An 11020-nucleotide genomic window follows, 5' to 3' on the forward strand; every position below is an offset into this window, starting at 1 on the left:
TTTCCAGAGTCGACCGAATAGGAAAAAGTCGCAGAAAGCCAAATCAGGTGAATTCGTCTACCGTTTCTCTCATCATCATTCACAGACTCACGGCTACTTCTGAAACTTTCGTTCTACTGATAAATGACTGTTTTCGCCAAAATTTAATGCAAACTCGTTGTTGCAAATTCATTTTTTTTAAATTGTGCAAAATCGAGTACATGCACAATCGCAGATGTACTTTTACAAATGTCCAGATATCAAACTGAAAATTTGATAGAATATCTATGACAGATGTGATCAATCTAAAATCTGAATCTATCTAAAAAAATCTAATCGGGTGACTGAAAGCGCCATACGATGGTGATTCCGGGAACTTTTTGATCAAGGGAGTAAGTTCTCCTGCAAAAAGTAATATAACAGTTATGTGCGGCTAATGGAATCCACTTGTGAATGTTTCGCCACATTTAAAATTTTTCAATTTTTTATGTCACCAGAAACGCCACATAGAACATGGGAAAAAATATTTTAAACATCGAAGTTCAGCTGTTTTTACTTCAAGTAGTACATTGCAATATCATGTAGCGATAACTTTTTGTATTTAAGTGGACATATTGAAATATTGCGCTTTGAGCAAACTAATTGGAATTTGAATTAGAGATGACATTGTTATAGAATAGTTATTGCTATATTGCTGGAATAGTTATTGCTATACAGTACTGTAGTGAGGGTGAGACGACCGCCTTGAGCGCCAACAGCCGCGGGGCGCCAAAATATGATGGAATTGAAAAAAATGTACAATTATTTCATGAAAAATTAATTGCATGAAGATTTTTTCCGGGAAAACTATTTAAACTAGATTATGTTTCAGATTAGTACTATACTGCTACAAAAATCCGACGTGATGCCGCCATAATCATTATCATTGATAAACATGAAAGTGCAATTCACAGTCGTTTAGAATACAGAGCTGCCATTCAGCGACGACCGTAAACATTATTTTTCATGAGCAAGAGATGCTCTCTTGTCGATTGTGGTTGTGAACTTGGGCCTACCAAAGATCTAATTCTCAGAGAGCAAACCTGCGAACCTCTTAAAAAGCAAAAAATAGATTTTCTAAAAGGTTCCCATTCCGGAAAATTGACTTTTAATCAAATGTGCAAGAGCGTAGATATCTATATACTACAGTTCACTGAAGTGATATCGCACGTTTTGACGTAGGACTACTCTTTAAATTCTATATAGGAATGCGAAACAGTGATCAGGTCACATCGAATCGAAGAGATAAAACTATATATTCGAGATAATTGGTTGTCGAAACTTTAATAAATAACGAACAATGTATGTATTTTCCATCTTTACCAAGCCGTAGTCATAGCTTCCCCTAAAAAAACGACAATTTCGTTTGCATTAAATCTCTTTGGAGTTCGCGTAAAATGGACGCGATCATTCAAACTGAGCCTTTTTCCACAATCGAAATTAGTATTGAATCGACTTGCATTCTGTGCGATTCGTTTGTGCAGTGGAAAAGGATTCTATGCTCATCAGGTTTCTATGGGTTTTAATGCGCTTTTTGTTTTTCATGAGAGGCAATGATATTTGTAGGAGTTCTGCTGATTTTTTCCATTCGAGATGTTCAGTGCTGGGAATTTTGAGATCTCCAAGATAGTAAATTTATTTTTGATGCTAAATATCTTTAAACTGCCTCAAACGTCGAGGTAACACCAGATCTCGACATTTTATACAATTCTAAGACATTTGCCATGAACTCTGGATTCTAGAACCAGAATCCCAGCTCAAAATCCAGTTTCTAATTCAGAATCCAGGTCCAAAATTTATTTACAAAATCCAATTGCAGAACAGATTGAAAATTCATGTCCAGAGTTCAGATACAGAATCCAGTTGTAGAATTCTGGTCAAGAATCCAGGTACCGAAACCAGATCCAGATTTATTTTTAATATCTAGAATACAAGCCCAGAATCCAGAATTCTGGTCTAAAATCCATTTTTAGAATCCAGGTCCAGAATCAAGATTCAGGATTTAGGATCAGAGTTCTACTCCGAAGTTTAGTTAAGAATTTAGACCTAGAAGTCAGATCAAAAGTGTACGTGTAGAATTCAGACCAAAAATTCAGATCCAGAGTTAATGTTCAGAATTAAGATCCAGAATTCATTTCAAGAATTCAAGTGCAGAGTACAATTTCATAATTCATGTCCGAAATCCAATTCCAGAATTCAGGTTCAAAATACATTTTCAGAATCCAAGTACTAGTGCAGAATCTAAAATTCGTGTCCAAAATTCAGCTCCTGATTTCATGTCCAGAATCCAGTTATATAATACCTTTCCAAAATCCAGGTCTCCATTACAGGTCCAGAAATCAGATGCAGAACCAAGGTCCAGAATTAAAGTTCTGAACCCAGGTCCAGAATTCATTCCCAGTCGCTAGATCCAGAATCCAAGTATAACATTCAGTTCATAACTCATAAATCATTTGCTGAATCCTACTCCAGAATACAGAACTAAAATTCAAGTCCAGAAATCAGATCCAGAATCCAGGTCCTGAATAAAAGCTCAGAACTAAGGTCCAAAATTCACTCTGAGAACCAGAATACAAATTTATAATTCAGATACAGAATCCCATTCTATAATTCTAGTGCAGTATCTAAAATTCTTGTCCAAAATTTATTTTGAGAATCAAGATTCAGAATTTAGGTCCAGAACTCTATTTCGAAGCTCAGTTTAGAATTCAGGTCCAGAATCCAAGCTGTAAGCTGTGAGAACTGTCCACTTGACTGCAATATGATCATAAAATGGTTTTCAGAATGCTCTTGTGGCGCTTACAGTTTCAATGCGGGATTTAGGATGTAACACTCAAAAGAGCTACAAGTATTTACTAAAATTGAAAATTTTTCTTGAGATAACCTTACAGGAAAATGAAATAATGTGTGTTCGTCTTCACGGTGTTTGTAAAAAAATTGGTGGGGGCGATTATCTTTGAGTTTGCCTCGGGCGCCAGAAATGTTCATTACGGCTCTGTAGCTATAGGTTAATTTTAAAATAAGTTATGTAACATATTTTATTTAAAAATAGCATTTTAAAAAGTTGGCTAAAATATAGTTGATCCATATTTGCTCTGGTCAAAATATATTTGAGTAATGGGCCAAAATACAATTCCTGTGGCGGAAATAAACAAAAAACAACGATATTTGTATTGGACAGTTACAAACACAGTCTCGGTAGTATTATGACACAACATGCTTCATATGGTAGAAAAGATGAATATCAGTAATCTCTGTTTGAAATTGGACCATACTGTATTGAATTGAAACTCTAATTTCACAATATTGTGCAACTACTCCATAAAGTGAGCCAAAATACCTCTTTTACCCTATATACGGATACACTGAATGATTGCTACTAGAAATATGAGCTATGACCGAGATGACACAATATCAGCTATTTCGATCCGTCTCCATTGACGCGTACACGAATCATTGCACTGTCTCACGATTCCCCACTCTCTCCTACTAATCTTTTCCGTTGAACTGAAAGTGTGTGTGAAAATAAAACATTTATGGTTTCGTTGGAAGCATTCACGTTTATTTGACCTGAAAACATAACTACATTTTATACTAACGATTAACGGAAAAAAGTTGGCAGTGAGGGCTCTATCCAGACTAATTAGACACCTTCCACGTGTATTGATTTGAAATATGATTGCATATTGCGATCAATTTTACCGACTTCTATAAACCGTAAACTTTTCAGATTCTGTAAAGCGCGCTTGGATTTACCAATTGATAAAGCATTATTTTGTTGTACATGTAACTCTGTAACTCTTGGTATCGCTTTGGTGAAAGAGATTGGCAAATCTTTCAACTGATTATTACTTAAATCCAGTGTCAGTAGATTTGTAGCTGTTATTTTATCTGTTGGCAGCCGGAGACCAGTTGACGAAATATTCAGAGTCAATAAATTTTTGAGTTTGTGCAGTTGGCGCCAATCCAAGTCGATTCCCGTGTTATTCGAACAATCCAGGCTATTTAATTTGGTTAACTGCACAAGACCGCTACCGTTGGAGAGCCGATTGTGGGCGAGATGTAGGGTATCAATATTAAATTTTCCAAATGGATCGTAATGAATTGTAGAGATTCGATTATTCGAAGCGTACATTACGCGTATGTTGGGAACGATGACTATTTCAGTAAGCTGATTTTCACTAACATCCACCGCCTCTAGTTTAGTAAAAGTTCGAAAGAAATCGTTGTGTAATTTGCTAAAATGATTTAAGGAAATATCCAAAGAAATTAAAGTGTTTGGCATAATTTCGGGTGCAATAGATTTGATCATGTTGCCTTTTAATGAAAGAGATGTAAGCGATTTCGAACCACGGAAGGCATCATGTGGTACCCCATGGATGCGATTGTAAGCTAAAGAAAGTGTTGTCAGTTTGTCTAAATTTTTAAACCAATTAGGATTTACAACTTCTAGATGATTTCCCGTCAGATCTAAAATGCTGAGATTTGGGCAGTGATCGAAAAATGTATCTGGAATTGTCGTTAACGAGTTATTAACCAACGAAAGCTGGCTAAGTGTAATAAGTTGATGCAATAATCGATTCGGGAGGGTTTCAATTGAAGAATTTGTGATTTTTAATTCTTCCAACGTCGGAAGCAATGCCAATAATGATTCATGGATAGATTTATGTTCTAGTGAATCGATGTGCAATGATTTCAGTGCGGGAAGATTGATTTCTGAATTCAAAAACTCAAAACTTAATTTCAATGTCTCTAGTTTAGAAAGCAACGGTAAACTAAATTCTTTTGCTGCTGAAAATTTGATTCTATTGCTGCTTGAATCAAAACTACGTAACCTTAATATTTTTTCGAAAAGTTTTAAATTTAAATTGTTCACAACATTATTGGATAAATTGATTGTTTCCAACATCGTTGTACTATAAAAAGTGCTGTCGTAGAGTTTGGTTATTGCATTATTACTCAAATCTAGATATAGCAGATTTGATAGACTTGAAAATGATTCTTCTGATATGTCTTCGATGTTATTATTATTTAAGGCAATTGTTTCTAACAATGGTTGATTTTCGAAAGTTGCACCAGAAATCAGCTTTAGTTTATTGTCAGCTAAATCCAAGTGTAGCAACTTCAGTCCTCGAAATGTGCTAGCATCAATCCACTCTAACTGATTGTTTGCGAGAAATAAACTAGTGATTGTTGAACCATAAAACGCTCCTTCTTCGATATCCGAAATTTCATTTGATGATAAGTCCACAGAATTTAGTTTTGATAGCCCTGCGAATGTGTTAGTTCTGACAGTGGAAATATGGTTCCGAGACATAGTGATATGACTCAGGATAGGGTTGCTTTTGAAAATGGTGATAGGAATTTCAGTCAAATCATTGTAATCCAAATACAGCTCAGTTAGATTAGTTAACCCGTCGAACGACTCATCCTCAAGAGCAACAATTACGTTACCATATAAGGAAACTGATGAAGTACCCGAAGTTTCTGAAAAGTCATTTGCTTTAACAACTGTAATGAAATTATTTTGCAGCCTAATATCAGTACCCGTTCGACTGACAACTTCTTTTGGAACTCTGCTAAGTCTATTTTGGCTCAAATCAATATTTTTCAAATTGATTTGATCAGTGAATAGTTTGACTGGAAAATCGGTTATTATATTGCTAGCAAGCGATATGCTTTGAAGGTTCAATAAACTTCTAAACAGATGCTCATCGAGTTGCGCTATTCGATTACCTTGCAAATCCAACTCACTTAGCTTATGGAGATTGTTGAATATTCCGCGTGGCAGCTCGTTCAAAAAATTCCAAGCCATCGAAATAACTGTCACCAAAGGCATCTCCTGGAATATCCCTGCACTCACTTTATCAATCAAGTTGCTAGAAACATCCAACCGTTCTAGCGAATGAAGTCCTTCAAATGTGTCATACATCAGCTCTTGAAGAAAATTGTCGCTCAAATCAAGTGTTGTCAAGTTTGCCAGAAGTCTGAATGTGCCACTCGGTAGCTTTTCGATTCTATTATCAGCTAAACTTAGAAACGACAACTCCCGAGGAATCCAAAGAAACTTCCGGGAAATTTCACTGATTGAGTTTCCTTTCAGGTTTAGCCATGTCAGTTCCGGGCAATGTTCCAGTAGATGATCGGACAGGTCTCGTATATTATTGTCGGATAAGTCCAGTCGCTTCAGTTGGATCGTATTGTCAAAGATGCCATAGGATAGAACGACGAGTGAGTTCTTCGATAGATTTAAATCCTCAAGCTCATCTTTTCCCAGAAATGCATTTCGTTGGACTGCTAGTACTCCTGCACCGGTCAGCTCGATAGACTTCACCACTCCGATATTACCTAGTAGTGCCGAGGAAATCCAATCAATGGACGAGTCGACGAATTTAATCACGGAAATGTTGGATGGACTGGGAAGCTCAAGGGTAACAGAGTGATTCGCACTGTTCACTAGGTGAACATCTCGAAAAATGCACTCATTATCAGTATTCGTAATACATTTCATGAATTGATGCGATGCGGCTGGCGCTAGATTTGTGAACGCTATTAGTAGTGCAATAATCAATCTGAAATTAATCACAATTTGTCAGAAGCGATTAAAAGTTATTTTTTGAGTACTTACTGTGAGGAGTGCAACATTTCTATGATGATCCAACCTTATTCAACTTTGATTTACGAATGCTTATCTGCGGAAGCGATGCGTCCAGTTATTATGTTCTGGTGATACAGTAATGCATTGTTTTGACAGTTGTTTACAAACTGCTTGATAGTACTGTGCGTGGAATTGTGATTATTTGTGGTATATCGCTACACGCAGAAAAATAATTTCAATATTTTTCCTGCTGTTTCAAATGGTTGTGTTGCACATTACGAATTATGGTGTGCCTAAAGCGGTTGAGTGACCAATAAAAATTTTGTTTTTCAGTGCACATTTCTATTGCGTCAATAGAAATTGTTTTTTTTCATGGAAAAAAATTATGAATTTTTGCAGGTGATTGTGAACGTTCTGGTCGCTCAATTGAGGCGGTTGCTGCAGAATATATCAAGAAAGTCCACAAATTGGTTATATATAATCATAAATTGAAATGGCGTGAGTTGGCTGAGTTCGTTAAACTATTAGAAGCCAGTGTCCTTGCAATTATGCATGAACATTTGATTAAGAGAAAACTCTTTTCAAAGAGAGTGCTTCGTTTACCCACAGTTGATCAAAATTATAACGTGTTGATTAATCGGAGCAGTGTTTGGCCATGTTTACTAGTATTAAATTAGATTTTCTTGTAGATATGTGATTATGGATGAAACATGGATCCATCACTTCACTCCGGAATCAAAACAATTATCATCTGAGTGCAATGCAGCTGGTGATCCAAGCCCGAGGCGTCCAAAGGAACAACAGTCAGCTGAGACGGATTTTGCTTCAGTATTTTAGGATGCACTTGGTGTAATTTCCATCGACCATCATGAGAAAAAACTTTATCCACCTAGTGGTGTAATGCTGCCTTTCTCTTTCTTCAAAACAGTCTCTGGAAAATATTTTCAATCATTTTATTAAATAATTTCGGACACAAATTTGGCCTCATTTTTGACACCGATTAATTCAGATTGATTCGAGGCATGCTTTAGCGTTCATGTCACATACTCGGTATCATTTTACAATCCAAGCGCTTGATATTTGCGTTGTATATTTGTTGAAAAAATCGACTTTCTGGGAAATAGAAAAATTCTCAAAGTCAAATTCCAAGTCCCAGAAAGTCGATTTAAAAAAAAATATTTTTTTTTTCGTGATGACTCCAAACCTCGAGGTTTCATGCCATTTTAACACTTTTGGAATCAAAAAAATTTAGATTTAACATGTACTCCCCTTTATGGCGATTTTACAAGATCGAAAATTTTCAAACCTTAACCGTCGGGTGCTGCCCATATTCGATATATCTTAAATTTTGCATGGGGACTTTTTTCGAGGTGTTTAAACTTTTGAACACAAGCGCTTTACAAAATTAGAGATGATCCCAACATATTGGCAGCCTTATATATTAGAGCTGTAAAAAACAACGTGTTTTGTCGGTTACGTCACTTCTATCATCATATCTTTGGAACCAGAAGTCTCAGTCATTTGATCTTCGATAATTATCAATATCTCAACAGTAGCTTTCAAACGAGTCTAAATTTGTCAAAATCGGTTTAGCCATCTCCGAGAAAATTGCGCGGTAAAAAAACAGCGTAAGTTTGTTAAAATCAGTTCAGCTATCTGAGAAAATTGAGCGATAAATATATCTTCGAAAAGTGCACACACCTACACACATAGACATTTTCCGATCTCGTCGAACTGAGTCGAATGGTGTAACTGTCCGATGCTCAGTTCGATAGTCGCTTTTTCCAGCAATTCTAAAACCTTTCTATAGAGAAAGACAACTGCACAGCATTGCTACATCATTTGAATGTACATAAAACCTTTTTTAATACACCTAGTGGTGCAATGATGCTTTTCTTATAATATTTATATTTTCAAACTTTGATATAATTAGAAACTTTTATTGGTTATAAACTAACGTAACCTTTTTAATTTGTAAAAAGTTTTGTCAAGTTAATAATTTTTTTTCTTTATTTTGTCCCGTGACACTAAATGACGGTTTGAAATATCAAACATACAATACTCTATAGTTCCGAAACTGAAAGTCGGACCCGGATGAAATTCAACTGCAGCCCATGAGACTATTGGACCTTTTTTTTGAGCCTAAATCGTTATCTGTTCTTCAATTATTATAAAATCGATGTTTTTTTACTGAATGTTTAAAAAAAACTTATTTTCAAGGCTTTCTGAACGATTAAAAAAAGAAGTTTGTGCAAAACGACGTACAGACGTAAATAGAACACATAATAAATGTGTTATGTGCAACGTACACTTGTGCTAAACAAGTACACAAAATCGTTTCGTAGAATACCATAACTAACTATTTATTTTACTATTCTTATAATTAAAGCAATTAAAGCAACAAATTAAATTACGATATAATAAACCCAACTCGACGTTTATTTATTTCTGAGGATCATAGGGAAAAATATTTCCCATGAATTCATAGGAAACTTATGCAACCTTCTGTGTTTTTCTGGTGATATTCTCTTACTTTACAACCACAATAGCTAAAATATTGTGTTGTACTGACATATTTCGTCCTAGACATCTTATGGTCGTGAAAGGGTTCAATGACGATGTGCAATTTTAAACACACTTTACCTTATAGTGTCGGAACCGGAAGTCGGATCCGGATGAAATTCAATAGCAACCTGTGGGACTATGAGACCATCTATTTGAGCCTGAGTTTGTGAAAATTGGTCAAGCATTCTCAGAGAAAAATGAGAGACATTATTTGACACATACCTACACACATACATACACACTGACATTGCTCAGCTCGATGAACTGTGTTGAATAGTATAGGACAGATGGCTCTCCGAGCTCTCCGACTAGTCAATTTTTCAAGTGATTGCTTAACCTTACTATATGATTAAATAAAAAAGTATACTTTTATAGAATAGACTCGTTATTATGATTTTGTGATAATACTATCAAGCAGTGGCGTATCCAGAGGGGGGAGGGGGTGGGTCCTGAAGGGGGCACTCGCCACGGGCGTAACGTTTCTACAGGGCGGCAAACTAATCCTTGGGACCTTTTTTTCTTTTTTTTGCTCAACCCAGTCGTCTTTCCGGAGATGAAACCGATTTTTTTTTGCCTCATTAAACAAATGGCGCCAAGTCCCTTATTTTGCCCGGGCGCCATATTTCCTCGGTACGCCACTGTTAACAAGTGGGTACATATTATATGAAAGAGAATATCAAGGATGGTAAACACAAAAAATAGTCCCATCTGCTAATGACGGTTTATCTATATTAATTTATCTTGCAATTATTGTAGCGTAATTCTTTATGTTTTTTAAAACTTCTTCTAATAAGATAGAAATATGATGAGCTTGGTCATAATGTAAGATAGTAAAAAGGAATGATTGCCAATTAGTAGTAGTAGTCATTTTCAGATTCGATTTAATAATTTAATCATTTCTTTGCACTTTAATTTCTTTCATTTTCATATACAGATTTTCAATACAGGACTTTTATTTCCCGTTACAGATTTACAGATTTACAGATTTTCCTCCTGTAAAATAAAGATTTTAATGTAGCAACGCTGCACGCTATAAGAAATTGAACAAAGCACGATGCGAACGCGGCAAAGGCGGTGATTTTTTCTCCTTCCGTATCAGCACGCATCGATGCGTACCGATTTTTTATATCGTCATTTTGTATGACGGTTTTGACACTCATCGCCCTATAATTTCAGAACCGGAAGTCGAATTTTGATGAAACTGCGCAGTATCGTTTAAGACAATAAGAGCTTTAATTTGAATCAAAACTGGTAAAAATCGGTTTAACCACTGCTGGGAAATCCAATTGAGTTCCGTTTTTGAAGCTTTTCTTAGCTACTGTCGGTGCTTTCGGAACCGGACACCGGGGACTAGTTCATAAATAGGTTCATATATCTACCAACTAACAACTGTCTACTAGATAAATTTCCTAGTAAGTTTTATAAAAAATTGCATCTCGTTTCGCCATCCCTTGTGAATAAATGCTCATTGAATTGAAAAATTTTCACTTACCGTGTTGTAAGTAGGATCTGGATCAATTTTTCGGGGATTTCATAGATTTGCACATATTTCCTTGTAATTCCGGAACCGAAAGTCGGATAAGGATAAGGATTTAAAAGTAAGGTATGGTACCATAAATCTTTTCGTTTGAATCTAAGTTTGTCGGTGAATCGGTTAAACCAGCTCTGAGAAAAATAAGTGATTTTTTTCCATTTATTTGGTGCATATCACCCTGAATTACCAAAACCAGAAGTCGAATCGGGATAAAATACAATAGTAGTCTATGGCACCATAAAACCTTTCATTTCAGTCCAAAGTTTGACCAAATCGGTTTAGCCATCTCTGAGAAATTAAGAGAC

General features: G+C 35.8%; 1 protein-coding gene across 1 annotated transcript; it reads right to left on the reverse strand.

Moving 5' to 3' along the window:
• Window positions 1-3567: 3567 nt before the first annotated feature.
• On the reverse strand, window positions 3568-6695 carry LOC131438380 (protein artichoke-like). Its single transcript, XM_058608378.1, has 2 exons — window positions 6647-6695; window positions 3568-6590 (listed from the first exon to the last, which is right to left on the reverse strand). Exons 1-2 carry the CDS (start codon window positions 6661-6663, stop codon window positions 3662-3664), a joined length of 2946 nt encoding a protein of 981 aa, XP_058464361.1. The 5' UTR covers window positions 6664-6695; the 3' UTR covers window positions 3568-3661.
• Between the last annotated feature and the right edge of the window lie 4325 nt (window positions 6696-11020).

This window comes from Malaya genurostris, chromosome 3 (assembly GCF_030247185.1).
Source record: "Malaya genurostris strain Urasoe2022 chromosome 3, Malgen_1.1, whole genome shotgun sequence".
Lineage (NCBI taxonomy): Eukaryota > Metazoa > Arthropoda > Insecta > Diptera > Culicidae > Malaya > Malaya genurostris.